Source organism: Candida margitis (assembly GCF_024628925.1).
Source record: "Candida margitis strain CBS 14175 chromosome Unknown scaffold47, whole genome shotgun sequence".
Classification (NCBI taxonomy): Eukaryota; Fungi; Ascomycota; class Pichiomycetes; order Serinales; family Debaryomycetaceae; genus Lodderomyces; species Lodderomyces margitis.
The window spans coordinates 49038-68648 of NW_026261878.1; the positions used below are offsets into that span (position 1 = coordinate 49038).

The 19611-nt window shown below is 40.1% G+C and overlaps 9 protein-coding genes across 9 annotated transcripts; 5 read left to right on the plus strand and 4 right to left on the minus strand. All coding sequences in view use genetic code 12, as the record gives it.

Annotated features, from left to right (window-relative positions):
- Positions 1–27: 27 nt before the first annotated feature.
- Positions 28–2568, minus strand: CANMA_004184 (TIM54; the record flags this gene model as incomplete). Its single annotated transcript, XM_051816435.1, has 2 exons — positions 28–1294; positions 1454–2568. 2 exons carry the CDS (start codon positions 2566–2568, stop codon positions 28–30), a joined length of 2382 nt encoding a protein of 793 aa, XP_051670220.1.
- A 93-nt stretch (positions 2569–2661) lies between these two features.
- Positions 2662–4341, plus strand: ECM39 (dolichyl-P-Man:Man(7)GlcNAc(2)-PP-dolichol alpha-1,6-mannosyltransferase; the record flags this gene model as incomplete). The annotated part of the gene is made up of 1 exon (XM_051816436.1): positions 2662–4341. The coding sequence occupies one exon, from the start codon at positions 2662–2664 to the stop codon at positions 4339–4341; it is 1680 nt and encodes a 559-aa protein (XP_051670221.1).
- An 18-nt stretch (positions 4342–4359) lies between these two features.
- Positions 4360–7890, minus strand: SFI1 (Sfi1p; the record flags this gene model as incomplete). Its single annotated transcript, XM_051816437.1, has 1 exon — positions 4360–7890. One exon carries the CDS (start codon positions 7888–7890, stop codon positions 4360–4362), a length of 3531 nt encoding a protein of 1176 aa, XP_051670222.1.
- Positions 7891–8201: 311 nt separating this feature from the next.
- BCK1 (mitogen-activated protein kinase kinase kinase) lies at positions 8202–12143 on the plus strand (the record flags this gene model as incomplete). The annotated part of the gene is made up of 1 exon (XM_051816438.1): positions 8202–12143. One exon carries the CDS (start codon positions 8202–8204, stop codon positions 12141–12143), a length of 3942 nt encoding a protein of 1313 aa, XP_051670223.1.
- Positions 12144–12185: 42 nt separating this feature from the next.
- Positions 12186–12683, minus strand: CANMA_004188 (mitochondrial 54S ribosomal protein bL21m; the record flags this gene model as incomplete). The annotated part of the gene is made up of 1 exon (XM_051816439.1): positions 12186–12683. One exon carries the CDS (start codon positions 12681–12683, stop codon positions 12186–12188), a length of 498 nt encoding a protein of 165 aa, XP_051670224.1.
- Positions 12684–13599: 916 nt separating this feature from the next.
- CANMA_004189 (uncharacterized protein) lies at positions 13600–16335 on the plus strand (the record flags this gene model as incomplete). Its single annotated transcript, XM_051816440.1, has 1 exon — positions 13600–16335. One exon carries the CDS (start codon positions 13600–13602, stop codon positions 16333–16335), a length of 2736 nt encoding a protein of 911 aa, XP_051670225.1.
- A 120-nt stretch (positions 16336–16455) lies between these two features.
- DUG3 (glutamine amidotransferase subunit) lies at positions 16456–17541 on the minus strand (the record flags this gene model as incomplete). Its single annotated transcript, XM_051816441.1, has 1 exon — positions 16456–17541. One exon carries the CDS (start codon positions 17539–17541, stop codon positions 16456–16458), a length of 1086 nt encoding a protein of 361 aa, XP_051670226.1.
- A 698-nt stretch (positions 17542–18239) lies between these two features.
- On the plus strand, positions 18240–18767 carry CANMA_004191 (uncharacterized protein; the record flags this gene model as incomplete). The annotated part of the gene is made up of 1 exon (XM_051816442.1): positions 18240–18767. The coding sequence occupies one exon, from the start codon at positions 18240–18242 to the stop codon at positions 18765–18767; it is 528 nt and encodes a 175-aa protein (XP_051670227.1).
- A 194-nt stretch (positions 18768–18961) lies between these two features.
- CANMA_004192 (uncharacterized protein) lies at positions 18962–19591 on the plus strand (the record flags this gene model as incomplete). The annotated part of the gene is made up of 2 exons (XM_051816443.1): positions 18962–18972; positions 19030–19591. The coding sequence occupies 2 exons, from the start codon at positions 18962–18964 to the stop codon at positions 19589–19591; spliced, it is 573 nt and encodes a 190-aa protein (XP_051670228.1).
- Between the last annotated feature and the right edge of the window lie 20 nt (positions 19592–19611).

A 19611-nucleotide genomic window follows, 5' to 3' on the forward strand; every position in this document is an offset into this window, starting at 1 on the left:
TATATATATACATGGTTTGCCTTGTCGCTACTGCTTTTTGTCATCAAAAACTCTCATTCTTGAAATAACTCTATCATCAAATGCCAACTCTTGGACCCATTCAGATCCCTTTTCAGTACCCGTTTTGACCCAATTTGGTGGCCAGTCAACTTCCTCCTCTTTGGCCATCAAAATATCCTTTTCTTTGAAAGGTCTCGTGTCTTTATTCACAACATGTATAGTTCTTTCTCCATAGTCATCAGCAAATAGCCTCTTTGTCAAGAATCGATATATTTTGCGAGGTACATTTTTGAACCCCTGGATGGTGGGCACCGGGTATACATAGACAGGCTGTTCAAAGAATAAAGGAATGCCCTTATCGTCTTTAAGCACGGTATCCATATTGAGTTCAGGCGCAAGTGGTGCATTAGCATAATCGGCAGAGTTTATAAACTTCATCGGTACTGGTTTCAAATTGTCATTATCTTCGTCATCTTCGTCACTGTACTTGCTAGGGTTTTCCTCTTTGTCCTTAGCTTTTGCTTCAGCTCTACGGGCCTCTTCGTCGGCAACTGCTTGTGGTTTTTGCAATGGGCCAAGCAAACCTTCGTGTACTCCACTAATATATTCTTTGAAAGCACCTCTTCCAATGCATACAATACCACCGGCAACTTCCTTGTTGGTGTCGTCAGAGACAACGTCAATCTTTTGTGGGAAAATTTTGTACAACCCAAGCACATCACCTGGTTTGTACAAGTCTGTCCGTTTAACATATTCCACCTCCTCGTCTGAATTCTTGGTTTTAGTTTCGTCAGTTTGTGGTTTTGCTTTCTCTGCTTCCTTCATTCTCAAATCTCTGATCTTCTGTGCCACACTAGATCGAATATCGCCCTGTCTGCTCTCACTAAAGATTTCAAAATCGACAGATCCTGCATTCAAAACCGGTTTGATAAACTTGCGGAAAATTCTCAACGACTCATCAAGAAAATCGTTTGGCGGTGGGGCAATATAGATTGTCAATTTCCGGGGTATTCTATCATTAGTGTACACTTCTTCTCCCAATTGAGAGACACTAGCCATCCATTTCTTACGTATCTGTTTCTGTTCATATTTGTCGTACGCTATTGAAGAACCGATTCCAACAAGAACTGACCAAAAGATGAGCCAGTTACGTGATGGAAGCGAAATTCGGGGGATTCCCATCATACGTAATGCCGGATTGGAGAACCCTTTCTTTTTGGGTGGAGCTGGCTTGACCTCTGGTTTGACATCCGGCTGTGGTGGATCGGGTTTAGCTTCACTCATTGTGGGTAGACTAAGATCTCAGGGTATGGCCTCAGAGTAATGATTCTGATGGCTGTCGATATGTTTTGCGCCTGAAAAGAAAAAGGAAAAAAAAGGAAAAAAAAAAGTTTTCTTTAACAAAGAGGTGTATTTTGTACCAATTGGCAATTGACTTTGAGCTTATATAAACCTATTTAACTCTATCATTAAATCGTCGTAGTTTAAATCTTTACCAATAAAGACTAGCTTGTTTTGTTTTATTTCATCTAATAGCTTTCCATGTTCAATAATCTCATAGGTCTCTCTCACTCCTTGAACGACTCTGACATCATCTTCATGAACCAACACTCCCTTTAAACGATGCACCTCCACCATTTTCGCATTGACTTTGTTCTCCCATAGGATATATTGAAGAAATTTCTCAATTTTGTCGAATCCACTTTCATCTTTGAAAAAGGGGAAATCTATTGCGATTGTCGTTATTCTCCCATCGTGGAACGAAGCACTGGAGGCTGATAGTCTAGCATTTGCTTCAAATGCATGCAAGTCCAAAATTTTGTCAAGATCGATATCGCCAAAACTCGTGGGGTAAATTGGCGCCGTCTGGTTTATACTTTTTAACCGGGATATAATCTCCGTTGTATCATCAACCTTGTCGGATTTATTTAGTAAAATCACATCGGCCAATGCAACCTGTAGATGTGCTGTTGTGACACCCTCTTCTAGCTGTTCCAAATCGTGTGCCTTATGCCAGTGTCCACCTACATCGTTCAAGCATGTAAGGATGTTTTCCGAATCAACGACAGTTATAACGCCATCGATATATATATTCGAAGCTAGCCCTTCATCAAGCCAGAACATCTTGGCAATGGGTGCAGGATCAGCAACACCTGTCGTTTCTAACAAGATGTAATCAATCTTGTCTCTTGAGTGTTCCACCAAGTTTTCAATAGCTGTAACACCATTATCTTTTACTGTACAGCATAAACAACCGTTACCAATGTCAAGCCATTCCTGAACACTCTCGCTTTGGTCTTGTATAGTAACCGACTTTTCAATCACTGATGAGTCTCCAAACTCATTCAATATAATAGCCAATCTCTTGTTTGACTTTTCGCCGATTTTTTGAAGTAAGGTGGATTTGCCTGATCCAAGATAGCCAGTGACTATCGTTATGGGAATCTTTTTAGTTGACGAAACTGTCGTCAGGTTTATCTTTGATATGGGCTCTGTCGTTACTTTTTCCGTTTCAATTACTCCATTCTTCGGTAGATCTACCACCAACTGGGGAATATCCTCTTCCATTTCTGTTACCAGGGAAAATCATTCGTACGGCACGAATTTTATCTTTTCGAGGCAACGGAAAAATTTCCAGATTGACATCCAAATGTTCACCCAATGAAGCAATTCAACAAAGTACTAGATGCTGCATTGATAGCATTGGTGACTTATCATCTTGTTATCGCACCGTATACCAAGGTAGAAGAGTCTTTCAATATTCAGGCCATCCACGATATTCTCAATTATGGTGCATTTTCTACCGAATCTATTGAACAGTATGATCACAAACAATTTCCGGGAGCTGTGCCGCGGACTTTCATAGGCAGCTTGGTACTTGCTCTATTGGCCAAGCCGGTGATATTTATATCTTCCCTATTTGGTCAAGATTTATTGAAAGGGGAGCAGAATCAGCTCCAGAGCGTTGTTCGTGGTATCTTAGGTCTTGCAAACGCATTGTCACTAATTAGACTCAGAGATCAATTGAACAAGGTTACTTTTAGGGATAGAAAAAGCAAAGTTAAAGGGTTGGCCGGGTTTTGGTACTCTGTTTTGTTGTTATCGCAGTTTCACTTGATTTATTACTCGTCACGTACGTTACCGAATTTCATAGCTTTGCCATTTGTAAACTTCGCATTGAGCAAATTGATTGCGGGTGGTGTATCGGGATTGACATGGTTGGCAATGACTGGTACCATATTCAGGATGGAAGTGGGGGTGTTTGCTGTGGTTATAGCATTAGTTTCTTCCTTGGGGTTTGGACAGTCAAACATTGTTACAAATTCGGTACTCCTATTCGCCGGTGCATTATTTGGTGCCTTGGCTTCATTGTTTATTGACTCCTATTTTTGGGGCACACCACTTGTTCCTGAAATTAGTTCGTTTGTCTTTAATATTGTCAATGGTCACTCGGCTGAATGGGGTGTTGAACCATGGGGAGCCTATTTCAACAAATATCTTTTCAAATTGTTTAGGCCACCGGTCATTCTCATCTTGTCTATCGTTGGATTCTTGAATGACCCTGCTGATGATGGAGTTTCTATGGCAGACACCAAAGCTGTTCGTCATCCTGCAAGAAACTCGTTGCGTATCTTGTACACATCGTCAATCATCTTTATTGCCATTATGTCCATCCAGCCACATAAAGAGTGGCGATTCATTATTTATACTGTACCAGTTTTCACGTTGCAAGCTGCCAATGGGTTGAGCAATATCTCGATAAAGTGGAGCCTTGGTTTTTCAAACAAGTTATTGACTTTAATTGTCGCCTTCTTGATCTTGACTAGTACTTTGCTTTCTCTTCATATGGGGTACATATCTAGCTTCAACTATCCCGGTGGAGAAGCCTTGAAGATTGCTAATGAATACATTTCTGATAACTACAATGGTCATAATGTATCTGTTCATATTGACGTTCCATCTTGTATGACTGGGGTAACTCGTTTTGGTGAATTACATAGCAAAGAGATCGAATACGATAAGTCAGAGTCCAGCATTGACTACAACAAGTTTGATCTAGTTATCACCAAAGATACATTAAAAGATTGGGAACTCATCCACACAGCAAAGATATTCAAAAATTTAGATCTCACAACTGTGTTGAAGTTACTACAAGCACAAAAAGCTGATCGTTCTACATTGCTTGTGTTTTTGAAAATTGTTGTTGACGACTTCATCAACGGTTCGAACGAAACTTTGAGGAATCTATTACGATCTACTATTGCTTTGGGAGACTATGTACATGTGTACAAGAGGGTCGAGCCAAATCATCAAGAGCAGCGTGCTCAAGACCATTCTTAATTATCCATATATCATTATTCATTCTATTAAAATTCTAGATTCTCTCTTCACCTTGCTTGCCGGTGAAAGCCGGACATCATTTTCCTCTCCTGTAGGAAATGCTATTGGTTTAATTCGCCCCATCCTCTTGGCTGTGGATATAATTGATGATGATCCATTCACATAATTCAACTGCGACTGAATTCCTGTTGGGCTAGATGAATTGGATGTATTTGGACTAAGGGATTCGTGGCCAAGATCAGAAAATTTTTCACTCTTTGGTGGCGATAGATCCACATTATAGTTTAGCTTAACTGGGGAAATGGGTCTGCTCAATTTATGGCGTGGTGATAGCTTTGCCCTGCTAAATCTTTCTCGAAGTTGAGAAATTTGTTGCTCCCGCATTCGCTGTGACGTTTCCTGTAATTTCGAAGGACTGGGGACTTTTGAGCGTGGCGTGGATATTTTGCTTGGTGAAAACTGTTTCCAGGGTGTAGGCACGGCGCGTTCTTCTTTTTCTTTTTGCTGTCTCTGCTGGTGGGTTCTGCTTGCAAGGGGCGAAGAATTGCTGACATAGGTTTCATTTGCAAACTCCTCCTCTTCTCCTTCTTCTCCATATTCTTCTTCTAGACGGTATCTACGCTTTTGCAACCACAAGTGCATCACATTTCTAACTAATCGCTTGTCAACGCGTTCTTGAAAAGTCTTTGATAACTGATAATGCCGTTTTATGTTTTTGTTAAACTTGAAAATCCACTCGCGTGTAATTTCTCTCAAAGTTGCAAAATTTTGCTCAGCAAGTTGGTTCTCTCCTTGTTCATTCATGGTTTCAATCTGCTCATATCGCGACCACCATCGAGAAAGGAATCGTTGAGCCAAACCTTCCTCGTAAATAGAAACACGTTCGTTCAACTCCTGCACCTCCTCAGTTCGCCGCATCCAGTGGGATAAAAACGTTGCCTGGCCTGGTGTGAACGAAAAAGCGACACTTTGCAACTCCATTTGGTATATAAATTGTTCTCTCCAGTCGGTGAAATAGCTCAGCTTTAATAGCAAGTTTGAGTAATCTGTCATATACTGTATGCGAGTAGCTAGCCTGCCCTCTAATGCATCATCATATTTATCTTTCCAAATGGACATGGCATGTTTGAGAGCAGCCCTGTTAAAAACTCTGACATTTTCAACCTCTTGCTTCCAGTTATAATAACGGTTCCTCCATTTGGTAAGAAACTTTCTCGTAGCTAAACTTTTAGCTTGAAGCTCCATTCTATCAATGGTACCCAACGAATACTTCCAGGTGCTTAAAACAAACTTTCTCAAAAGTTGGTCATTAAAAGCGATCGATTTAACATCTTGCATTACAGATGCTTTAAATTTCTCCTTCCAGTGGAAATATATCAAAACCACCAACCTTCTGTTTGTTTCGTTGCGAAAGTGCCTCTCTATAGACTGGATCCTCAAATTCCGCAAAGCATCACTCAATGTATGCATATGACGCGAGGCAGTGAAAATATTTGCTTTCCTTTTCAATCTCCATATCTTAAAGTAGCGCTGTATGAGTTTTTGATCGCGAAATGGTCGACTTTCTTGGGCTCGATTTGAGTTCAATTTCCACTTCAGGAAAATGTCCATCATCTTTGCAATGTTACGATCATGGATTATGCGTTGCGCCCGATCATCTAGTTGCAAGCTACATCGCCAACTGTTAAATACAATGCGAACCACACGGCGGTCCAGTATGTACTTAAAGTTTTTGAGGTTGAAAAGGACTTGTATAGATTGCTGCCACTTTCGAAACCAAATTTCAACCACAAATTGATTCCTTGTCGCTTGGAACTTGTCCAACTTGGAAAACAAATCAATCATCCCACGCTCAACGCCCAATCTTCCATACCAAGAGGCAAAGATTCGTCTCAGTAGTGACTGACGACATGACTCAATAAAATCGTTGCACATGCCCTCTAAATCGAAGTCTTTAACTAGAGCGTGGTTGGTGTTCTCGCCCCACCCATTTATAGCTTTTCTTGCTAGATTTTTTGCATAATGTGCCTCGGCATTTGCAGAGTTTTCCTCTATCAGATGAAATTTATGAAACCATTTGCTGAGATAACGATTCATACTCAACTGCCTTGCCTTCAACTCCAACTCTCTCGTGCTCCGTAAGGCAACTTTTAATTTCCTTATAGTCATCAATTGAAGCTTCTCGTTGTAGTGGTGCGCAGTGACTCGGTCACGCAACTCTCTCTTTTTTGTACCCAATCTCCATTTTGAAAGTAGCAGTGCTCTTTTATCCCTCTTCAAATGAAGTTTTTCAAGATCTCTTGTTCTTCTCAATCTGCTTACCCAAACTTGATACGTTTGCTCTTCCAAGTCACGTAGTCTCTCAAAATCAAAACAACTAGCACGCATGAGTAATGTCACAGACGAAGAAGGATTATCACACAGAAGCAACGACTGTAGAAAAATAAACCTTTCTAGCACGCTTCTTAAGTCGGTGACAGACTCCAATTCTAATATAGAATACACAGCCGAAGGTACTTCTTCAATATACTCGTAGTCCTCTTTGGTTGCCATAGGTAAACATTGGTCTAAAAACTCAAGATAATGTTTAAAAAGGCGGGGAAATTCAGGATTAACGTCTTTGTTCAAATCCTTGAGGTCGACAATAACTCGAACGAGGTCTGGGAATACTGCAATTGGGTCGGTAGGTGCATTTTCATCTGTACCACGTTGATTGTCCACTGAATCCAGGATGTATTTACGATTTAGTTCCTGGTGCGTGTTTGGAAGTAAAGACGATATGTCTATCTCTTTATCACTACTCTCAAAGTAACTCACATGCTGATGCTTCTTAAACACATCTACTATTGAGCAGGAGACTTTCCATACACTCACCGTCGGACGTGTTACTAAAATTGGTAATAGAAGACGATATATTGCCAAAAATGACGGGCTGTTTGAGCCAAGTTGAAGTGTGTGGTAGATGTCGGTAAATTTGTTAGTGCTAAATACTGAATCATTTTCATCATCATTAGCATGTGATTCCACAATATCCGCTAGCATCTGAGTGCCTTCCAAATTGTCCTCGTTAATGAGATCCTTGTAAAAGTTCATATCGTATAAAAGACAAGAGCAAATATAGTCTTTGAGTTTATGTTCTGCATCACTCCTCGCACTAACCACAAAGCGCAAGAATGTGGCTAACTTCTCTACTATCGATTGATAGGCTGATTTTATTCTTAAAGGATTGGCAGGGTCTGAAAGCATTTTGAGTACCTCTCGGAGAAAGTATTCATTGTCGCTGCCAGACTTAAGGTGGTTAGAAACGTTGGAAAAATCAATTTCATGGGATGTTGCTGTACCGCGATAAGTTACACTATGATAACCAATTGTTTCAATATTCGTCCATAAGCTCAAGATCTGATCCTCTCCATCTAGCGCCAAAAACTTTTTCAAGCGGTTGATGGCCGACTTTGCCATGTTTTCATACTCGGCAGGGTTGCCAACATCATACTCTTGAAGATGTTTCAATTCCTTTAGGATGCCGTGTATGGCCTCTTTGTATTCCATGTTGCAACAATCTCTTCATGTGTGCTGCTATCAAAAGTGTTACTTTGATTGTTTATTTACGTTTTTTTTTTGTGTGTGTGTGTATGTGTCTCTAAATTTAGAACACTGGAAAGGCTGACTTCTTTCCATCAAGACAATATATATCCAAAGTGCATCCATATTCCAGTTTACAGAACCCTGCGGGCAAAGGCCGTATTGACAAAAGAAGGTCCGCTAGCTACGATTCGCAGCGGGTTAAAATTCCCGCTTCTCAATATACGCAGTACCACACGAATCAGGATTCATTGCGACTACGGTCTCTGCAACCAAGGATGGCCTCCGATTCAGTAATATACGACAAGTATGAAGACCTATCATATTATCAACCTCCTCAAAAGCAATACCAATCTCTGGAGTTGTCATCCGAGAGAGCAAGCCTTGACTCGGGGCTCAGTTCAGGAGGTAGCCAGTCCTTTCAAGGTGCTGCAAGTCAAGAATTTGGAGCTAGTGTAAGGAATGAACACAAGCTACCCTATCCTACCCTGGAATTGAATACTATAAGTCCCGTTCCAGAATCACCTGAAGCAGAAGCGGGAAAAAGGGGCGAATCGTCGTCTCCTTCAAAGTCTTTCACAAATAGTCTCACATCAAATGCCATAGGATCCATTATAGGGAGCTACAATTACAGTAAAAGCTCCTTGAATCTGGGAAGAAAGTCTACAACCCCTGAATTGATAAAGCAAATTTCAAGTGAGTCACATACACGAGTTGGTCTGGATAGTCGTTCAACTCTGTCTCATCGTCGACAAGACTCCGATACCTCCACATTGTCAAACCAGTCTTCAAATGAACAACAAAATAAGAACAAGAGATTTGTCAGATACGCAATGAATACGCAAGCACACTCTGTCAATGCGTCTAAAAAATGGGATATCGATAGTGTACTAAAGTGGTTAAAGGACCATCAATTCAATAGCTCATGGCAAGACACATTTAAAAATAATGAGATTTCGGGAAACCGGTTCTTGGAATTGGAAAATTTTGACAAAAATTCGATGATTTGGAAACAATTTTCAAAGTACTTGAAGCTTGATTCTAATCTAAATTCGATCGAGAGGTTCATTGAGCTTCTACGAGGCGAAACCAAAAAGGAATCGGGAGATAAGGACAACAACTTACTACCGGCAAACATCAAGTATGAGCACAGAAAATCAACTCCAGTGTTTTCAAAACACAAGTCAAGCTCCTCTATGTCTTCCACAAACTCTGCTTCTTCGATGCAGAGGCCAAACTCATACATAGATATCAAACAAAAGGACCAACTTCCAGCAGCAGGATCCCATCTGTTTTTCCGTCGAAACAGAAGTGGATCAAATGAAGGTGAAGCAAAAAGAAAAAGTCAATTGTATGACGACAACAAAAGGCAATCAAAGTTGGACTTTAAAAAAAGTGGGGGAATTCTCAATACAATTAGGAAATATGGTGGTGATAAAGCAGTTGGGATTGTGAAAGCTTCGACAGGGCGACCAAGCAACCGAAACAGCACCGTGCTGTCGTACTCGAATCATCTGCCTGTACAGGAGTATGAAAATGAATCGTCTGCTTTGGCACTCCCAAGACAGATGACAAGAAGATCAATTGATAGCGCAAATTCTGCGAGCTCGGTGCCCTCGTTTAGGATTGAGAAATCCACTGAGATACCGTCTCCTTTGGACGCAATTTATATGCCCAAGAGTTTTCTGCGAGAGGCTACAAAGACCATCTTGGTTAGCAATGACAACAGATCTTTTGTCCCGTTTTCGGTCTCCCATGATGAGCTGTATGATATTCAAACTGTCAAGCTGAAGATGATCTTGCATTTGGGCATGGTTGATATAGGCACTATTACCATACACTTGACTGACTTTAACGCAACTGAGGGAGATGCCTTGCCTGATACTTTGATATCGAAAATTCTTCAGCAAGATTCGTTGGTGAAATTTGTCATTAGGCAATGCATAGACTCTCCAGGCGGCACTTTGAAAACTATGTCAACTGTGTCGTCAGATTCTAAATCGTTTGAAACTAGTGATGAGTATAGAACATACCCAGCAACCCCGCAGTATTTATTGCAAAACCTTAATAACACCAATGTTGATTATTGGAACTTCAAGGAGCAGACTAATTTATCCAAGATTTCAGAGAATCCGAAAAAGGTTTCAAAAGGGACGCAAACAGATGCTTCAATATCAATACGAATTAGTGAACCTGAGCCTCTGCCACATGATTTGACCCGAAGTTTTGACCATCCAAGACAACAAAAGCCTCACAATCACAACTTTCCCTTGAAATTCCCTTTCCTGGCTAATGGTAAGAAAAAAACACCCTTGCTTCAAATTGACACTTCGGGTTTCATTAGCCTGAGAAACTCTTCATTGTCTCCTGAGTCTGCAGGGTCTTCCTTTAAAGTGATTAGGAAAGCTGGCAATGAAATCAATTTTGATGAAAGGCGAAAATCACCTTTCGAAAAGAAAGCACCGAAACTAATTGCCAACATATATGAATCATCGCTATCAGATTTCAAGAGTTCACCTATTTCAGCAACCACTGTAATGGCATTAAGGGATGATCCGAAGGATTCGAAATTGAAGAAAAGTACTAGCCAGAGAAGTGATTTAAGGACAACAGATTCAATAAAGGCACGAAGAGCAGCCCCTCCCCCTCCAGTCGATCGCCGTACTCAAATACAAAGGCAGCATCCTGCTTTGTTTAACATTCAAAGCATGCACTCGCCCACTGGCTCTTTCGCTAGTCGAGATTCCAATGGGGATAGTGACGATGATTTTTTTGTTAAGCCAATGAACAGGATAGACGTTTCAACTGATCAGTCAATTGATCTCAGCTATTCAGCATCAACGCGTTCAGGCACTGACTCTGAAAGTGATTTTTTTGTAAAGCCAATGGCACAAAAGACGCTACAGATGACTGTTCGACCCCCAGTAGAGGAGTTGTATGACAATTTGGAAAAATACTTTCCTCATACAAATCTTGACAAACCAATAATCGATGATGAATTGCCGGTGCAGCCTATAAAGGAAAAGAAGCCTTCGATTTCGCGTACTTTTTCTAATGCCAATATTTCTCCCGTGAATCCTCAGCAAGCAGAGTCGGCGAATAATAGCCAACGGATCCGAAGAATGAAGACTATTAGAGGTGTGGCCAATGAGGCACGCCGTAAAGCTTTAAGGCGGAAGCAGCAATCGCCGCCAATTACGTTTGCCAACATCTCGCGAGAGAATAGTAAAAAGTTGGCGAGATCAAACACCAAGATGTGGGGACAAAAAGTGTTTGAGGTTACAAGCAGTGAGATTGAACGTGGAGTTGTAAACAAGTTTCAGAATAAAGATGGTCACTATCAGGAATTTGCTTGGATTAAAGGTGAATTGATAGGACGAGGCTCCTTTGGTGATGTGTACTTGGGCTTGAATGTGACCACTGGAGAGATGCTCGCGGTAAAGCAAGTAGTTAGAAGCAATAAACTTGATCTTGAAGGTATACTGGCGTTGCATAAGGAGGTTGAGACTATGAAGGATTTAGACCACAAGCATATTGTTCAGTACCTCGGCTATGAGAGAAAGGACAAGACGTACAGTTTATTTTTGGAGTATGTTGCCGGAGGTTCTATTGCTATGTGTCTCAAATCGTATGGTAAATTTGATGAAACTTTGATCAGAATAATCACCAAACAGGTTTTGCTAGGCTTGGAGTATCTACACTCGAATAACATCATTCACCGAGACTTGAAGGCTGACAATTTGTTGTTGGATATTGATGGTACTTGCAAGATATCTGATTTTGGTATATCTCGCAAAAATAACGACATCTACAGTAATGCCAACATGTCTATGAAAGGAACTATTTTTTGGATGGCACCCGAGGTTATTGATAACATGGTGGAGGGTTATAGTGCCAAAGTTGATATATGGTCCTTGGGGTGTGTTGTTTTAGAAATGTTTGCCGGAAAACGGCCGTGGTCAAACGAAGCGGCAATCAGTGTCATTTATAAAGCGGGCAAGGAAAAGAAAGCGCCACCAATTCCTAAAGACATCGCTCATTTGGTCAGCAAAGAGGCTGAAAATTTTATCAACAGATGTTTTGCCATAGATCCTGCTTTAAGACCAACTGCAGAAGAGTTGCTAAATGACCCATTTGTCACCACCACGAGAGAGTTTAATTTCGAATCGACAGAGTTGGGCAGACTTATCAAGTTCAATAGCAAAGTATATCCTTCGTAATGGGACATTTTTGTTTATTTATCTATATGTACATATGCTGTTTTACTTTAACTTTAGCTCGTTAATCCTCAATACGGTTTGGAATGGCTCAACGTTGAATGTCTTTGTTCTTCTACATCTTGGTTTCTTTTTCACAACTTGATAAAGAGGTTCTCTTGTTATCTCAACAACGCTTGCTTGTAGCTCGTAGATAGAAGGATCAATGCCAGTGCTAATATTCAAAGTGTAGTTTGTAGAGCCCAATGTTGTCACATCATTCAAGTTTAAAACATCACCAACTTTGACATTCTTCATCTTGTATGGTAAGTATATTTTATCCCCCTTTGTCACTAGATATGGCATATTGTATAATCGCATAATTGCGTATAAATCCCTTGATCCGTTGGATGAGAGCTTAAGTGCTGATATATGCTTGTGAAGATCGTCCTGAGGTTTTGCAAACGATTTCGTTAGTGTGTTCGCTTGTGATGTGACTTTGCTCGTGGCAGCGATTGTACTTTGAAACCTGGTGATGGAACTATAGCAAGTAGGTCGTACCATCCTAATGGTTCGACTGAATAGGAGTGACATGATTAGTTAGCGCAGAGAGTTCAATCTTTGGAAGCCTTTGGTTGTGTGAGTGGAAAATTTTTATCCGCCAAAGAGAAAATTCCTCAACCAAAGTTGATGTGCTACCAATTAGTTAGAAAAATAAAGGATTACGCTGTAAGGTTGTCCCCATAGAGCTATGGTGGTATATCTTAAAGAGATGTGTTACTGTAGGCCTGATAGTCATGTCTATACTTTTCCTAAGCTGTAACTACAAAGACAAGCCATTGTCGTTTGATCATCATTTGTATTAAACAACTGTTGTTGTTGTTGTTGTTGTTGTTGCGGTTGTTGTTGTTGTTGTGTCAAAAGAAAAGAAAATTTTTTTATTCTTTTTTTTTTCAAAAGTCGAAAGGGAAAAAAAAAAAAAAAACAAAAAAGAAAAAGCTTTCTCTGCCGAAACGCAAATTAATCATTCATCATCAAGAAAGGGCAACAGGCGATATTACGTTGTCGACATACAATTACAAACTTATTCTAGCATAAGCCAAAACACAAAGGACACTGAAGGTAGTATATCGGGAACACTTACTTTGTTTTGTTTTGTTTCGCCTTGTTTTTTTGGTATTTTGACTTTATTATTTACCCAAGTCTTTCATTAGAGAAATCGATTTTCCTGTCTTGACAACACTAGCTGGATTCATCCAACAATTCTAAACCAGCATATGGCTCAATTGGATTTGTACTAAAATTGCAAGTTTAGAATATACACACGTTTTTAGAGCTTCAAAATTTGAAATATAAAAAGTTAGGATAGTTGATTCACTTTGCATATATCCCACTGGACATTTGAAAAAGTCAAACATCTATTACCGCCATTGTCAATACTTAAATTAATACAATCAAAACTGGCTTGCATTATAAAGCCATGTCGGGGTCATTTTGGAAGTTTAGCAATGGGTTCACATCCCTTTCGAATATTACAACCTTACTTGAGAATTACAATCTGAATCAAGAGCAGAATGAGGCCCTGTCGATGGATACGAAAAAGGCGGAAGAGGAACAACATGACGTGCTTATAAAGTTATTGGATGAAAATGACTTGCTACAGGAGCTTTTATCTAATAACCCAATGTTGTTGGAGTTTTTGAGAGATGAAAATGTGTTGAGCATGTTGGTTGATATTGTTATATCAAAGGACTCTGAAGCAGATATTATAGAAGAGAAGGAGGGGGATGGTGAGAAGAACGATTCAGCTAGTACTTCAAAAGATTTGAGTAAATCATTTGACTCGAAGGAAGGAGAGGAAGCTAAAGAGCTGTCAGATCAAAAGGAGCAAGAAACACCGCAACATGACACTGGTGATCTGGATGATAAAGATGATGATGATGACGATGACGATGATGACGACGACGATGATGCGGAGGAAGAAGAACTGTCTGAAGATAGGTTCAGAAGAAGGGCAACATTGGCGTCTGAAGTGCTCAGTGCAGATGTATGGTCCTTAACTGATACCGTTATGGAGTCCACTGAGAACCTTAATAAGTTGTGGAGCGTTTTGGATACAAAGGATGCACTCGACATCCACGTCTCAACTCACTTTATGAAAATCATGGAACATTTGCTAGACATGAAATGTGACGAAATGATAACCTACCTTATAGACAATCAACCAAATTTAGTCGAAAAATTTATCAACCACTTATCGAATCCTCCATTGATGGACTTTTTGCTAAAATTGATATCCACAGACAAGCCAGATAACTCGACCGGTATAATAGAATTTTTGCAAAACCAAGACTTGATCTCGCGTTTGATAAATGCGTTGGATGTTTCGGATGTCCCTGAAAGTGGCATAGTAGAAGAAGACAAGAGTCATGAATTACTTTTGATTGAGCAAAGCTCAGCAGCAGATTTCCTCAAGGCTCTAATAACGATATCAGCAAATTCGACGGCTGACAATTCAACTATAGGGCCAAACGAACTCACAAGAGAACTCGTTTCAAAAGATCAAATGACTAGGTTGTGTGAGATTATGCTAAAAGGTGGCTATGCATTGGCAAACGGTGTAGGCATAATCATTGAAATCATCCGAAAGAACAATTCCGATTATGACATATTACCTGTATTATACATCACATTGGAGAGTCACCCTCCGACAGGAAGGGACCCGATTTACCTCGGTCACTTGCTAAGGGTGTTTGGGGAACGAATTCTGGACTTTAACGAGTTGTTGATTAAAGAACATAGTGATTCCAAATTGAGAACGCCATTTGGTGTAATTCAGCCATTGGGGTTTGAGAGGTTTAAAATCTGTGAATTGATTGCCGAGTTATTGCATTGCTCCAACATGGCGTTGTTGAACGACAATAAGGGATTTGATGTTGTTAAAGAGCGTGATGAGTTGAGGATAAAGATGAAGGAGTATGATCCAATCAGCTTCAAGTACAATGAAGTTATTAACTTACCACGTGAGGATGATGAGAAGGAAGACACAAACGATGGAGATGATACTGCCAACTCGGTTAAAGACGACACGATTGATGAATTTAACAAGCAAGAAGATGCACTTGACGAAGATGAGCCTCATGCAAACTCAAATTTGACGGAAGAGCAAATCAGGGCAAGCCCAGTGGTGGGTGATTTTTTGAAGATTGCATTGTTTGACACCCAGATCATTTCTAATATACTATCCATGTTTTTCCGTTTCCCTTGGAATAACTTTTTACACAATGTTGTATTTGATGTTGTACAACAAGTCTTGAATGGGTCAATGGATATTGGGTTTAACAAGTTCTTGGCAATTGATTTGTTCCATCTGGCTGATATTACCAACAAGATTATCGAAGGACAAAGACTATGCAGTGACTATGAAACCAGTCATAATGGCTTGCGGTTGGGTTTCATGGGCCATTTGACCTTGATTGCCGAAGAAGTTGTCAAGTTTGTGCAATTGTTCCCATCCAACACATTGAGCGATTACATTAATGAAAAGATTGAGAGTGACGTGTGGGAAGATTATGTTAGTAATGTTTTGTATGATACTCGAGAAAAGTACAATGCAATCTTGGGTGGAAATGAGGATGATGACGATAAAGATGAGGAGGATAACACGACGTTTGATGAAGGATTAGGTGAGATAATTGAGGAAGTCAAGACTGGATTGGTGTTTCACGACGATGAGGAGAGAGAGGTTGAAGAAGCACATGAAGAGGATGCTGGAGACAATGATGATAGCAGAGAAGTGGGTGGCACAAATCGAGTTAAAAAGAATAAAAAGGACTTGTTGGATAGTGATGAATCGGAATCAGACGACGACGATCATTTCTCAAACTACATGTCACAGCAGCTTGCCAACACCTCAAACAGTGCAAACGAAGAGCGCGAAGAGAGTTCAAGCGAAGATGACGAGGATGATGATAAAAATATTGCAAATGAAGATGACGCTGACGATTATATAGATCCTAATGATGATGGTATGTCGTACAAGAAATCCAATCCGTTGTACGACAGTATGGGTGAATTAAAGAATGCTCATCCTGAGTTTGACAAGAATGCAGATGCGCAATTGGAGGACGATTCAGATTCAAGTTCCAACTCAAGCTCGGATGAGGAGTTAGATGCAGATGCTCCTAAATTGACGAGATCTGCTAGCAAAAACTAGAGAACTTACTTTTACACAAACCCAATGAGAACGATTTACCTTTTGAAACGATAATAATAATGCATTGAATTTATTCTGATATAGAGTGTTTTTTTTTGATTTTACGAAACCTGTATATTTTTAATGGACTGTGGCTTTGATATTAGCTCTTCCTTCTCTTTCAAGTGGTGGAACCTGCTGCATAATTGCGTTGCCATTGCTGTTAACTGTGATGCCATTTTCTATTTTAGCGTGATCTTCCTCAGATGGTGGTACTCCACCCATCAAGCCTTTACTCATGGCAAATCCAGACGACCTTTCGCCAACTCCGCCATCGTAGAATTCGTCTTCTATAGGATGCATCAAGACGGTGTTTTTGTTGGTAATTGTGATTAGCGTATTTGTCGGTACACACAACCAGTCGCCTCTTTCAAAAGTCAATGGCTCGCTGGAAACAAATATAACATCCTGTGACCGATTCAATCTCTCCATTTTAAATAATCCCGGCTGGTATTCAAAAAACTTGGAACCGGTACTGAAATGTAGCGATGCTGCTTCATCCGTCTTTGAGGTGATGTATCTGCTAACGACAATCGACTCGCCATCAGTTGCAGCAAAATTCAACAAAGATGGTTCTGACGTTACTTCAGTTTGCCAGTTCTTGATCAACTCTATAGTCTCCAAGATTGCCTTTTTCAACACTGTGTGAGAAAACTTTGTATCTTTGGACAGTGGATCGTATCCCATCTTGTCCAAAGTATCAAGAAACAAGGCAAAGCAACATTCTGAGTCGGTCGAGCCTTGTATTAGAAGAAAGTACTTGTCATCCAAATGGTTTATAAGCTTCTTTTTGATCAAATTGAAGCAGGAAACACCGCCATTGTGCATAAACATTAATTTGCCATAACTGAAAGGATGGCAATTTGTTTCTGACAACACACCTTGCGTTGATGCTCTCACATGGCCAAATACTAGTTCTGACTCGGTGCATTGAGACAAGTTGTTCAAGTTGACGTTATTCCAAGCGGGAGTGATGGCTTTGAAGACACAGGGTTCGTTGTGTTCGGTGTAGTAGCCAACCCCAAATCCGTCACCATTGATGGGATTTCGCATGTCCAACCGTAGTCTCGAATCGAATGACTGGTTGATTATTGAGTGTGCTGGCTTAGTTAGAAGGTCGGATAAGACCATAGGCTCTCTTCCTTTGAATATCATGAATCTGCACATCTTTTTAAGGCTAGTGTTTTGTTGTATGATGACTCTTTGGTGCCACATTTTATTATTTCTTTGTTTTTTTTTTTGGCTTTTTAATTCAAGAGAGAGCGTTAAACGTAAAAAGTGTGAACCTCGGCTTAGTGGGGGATATGCATGTAAGACCATGACAAGTAATCCTGGTGTTGCTTCATTGGCTGGGAAGGCTTTAGAATTTACTCTCTTGTGTTCAAGTGTGATTGCAGTTGTGGTGATTTAACAGTTTTGCACGAAATTGATGCAAAATATTTTTGTGAAAACGTCTCATTCTGTGCCAATTAGCTTACATTTACACAACCTTATAAACTCTCATTATGTGAGACACTCAAACTCCTCTTCATCTAAACGAAGTCTGATTTCAACTGGTTGACTCCCTTAATAATTCAAATATAATTGGTAGCGCGCAATCCACTCCATTGATAAGATTGCTTCTGACAAATGACACAAAAAGTCCATCCCTCTCCTTTTGTCAAAATTCGTTCCATACAATTCCATCCAATAGTGAGAAAACCCTCTTTGCATCAGGCAACAACAAAACTGCAATCCCATTTTCAAAAACTGACCAAAAAGTAAATAAACTTTCCCGTTTAATTTCACTTCGAGATATAGTTTCCTTTCTAAATAACAGGCTTTTACAGAGCAATTGAAACATACCGCCTACATTTCCAACAATCATGTCGCTTTTCAGAACTTTACAATCGTCACCAGCAACCGTTACCCTTTTCCACAATAGCAAAATCCCATTATCCAACGAATTGTACAAAATCTTAAACAAGACCTACGATTCTTTACCCGAAAAGCCAAAGTATGATTTCCAAATTGATTTAATGCAAAACAAGATGCCTACTTATGAGCAGTACCAAATTTTCGTCAACAAATTCCTCAAGACCGACCAGGCTAAAAATACGTTGCATGAGAGTTTCCCCTTTTTGAACGAGAGACTGACAGATTTGCTTGACTCGCATGGCAAGAAGGTAACCATCAAGGGCATTGACTGGTCCAACAAGGTGTTTTCTCAATCAGAGTATCAGAAGATCTACGACACTTTTAACAAGTTGGTGGAGAATGAGAAAGACCATTCGGTGGATACAAACCCAGCCCAGATTTTTAAAGCGCCTTTAGTGGTTGATTGGGACCAGGACTTGTTGGCCGGAGACCACGAGACATTGAAAGCATTGTTGGCAAAATACGTTGAACAATAGAAAGCGACAACTCTTTGAGTAGATACATACAAATAAAATAGCACCAGTTTAGTATTAGTGGATATATCCTCTTCATGTAGAACCTGCAATAATTGTCACAAGCAAAGTCAAAGAGAAAAAAAAAAAGGACCCTCAGAATGCTTTCATAAACTTTCTTGAACAACACGCTTACCCACCACCCCCATTGTCCAAACATGGCGAAGCTGTATTTACTCCTTTACAATGGCGTGTCTGCCTCGCTCTGGGCTTACATTCTATACAGATGTGCAATTGACATCTCCAATGGATACTACCTGTTTGAGCCTGGCCACGGAATCCCCCACAAATTCATGATTGCAACCCAACTTTTCAATTCCTCACTTGAATTGCTCCATACGGTTGTCGGTTTGGTACCAACACCGATCCCAACTTTGCTTCTTCAATCATTTGCAAGATTAATCATTTTAGTTGGAATTTGCGTCGTCATTCCTGAATCATCAGCCAATTACAACATTTTCACATTTGCCGGCTTGACTTTGGCTTGGTCAATTACTGAGATTATCAGGTACGGGTTTTATGTCCTTAAGTTGGGCCAATTTTCAGTGCCTTACTCGATCTTGTGGTTGCGGTACTCAGCATTCTTTTTGTTGTATCCTTTGGGACTTGTTTGTGAAAGTCTCACAGTTTACAACTCTTATGAGGTTATTGAAACGAGGTTGCCTGGCTACTCCAAGTTTTTAAAGTATGCTATGCCATTGTATATACCAGGATTTTTGTACTTGTACAGCTACATGATCAAACAAAGAGGAAAGGTGTTGAAAAGAGAAAAGGAGAAGCTGAGCTAAGAGTGTATAAAGTTTGAATA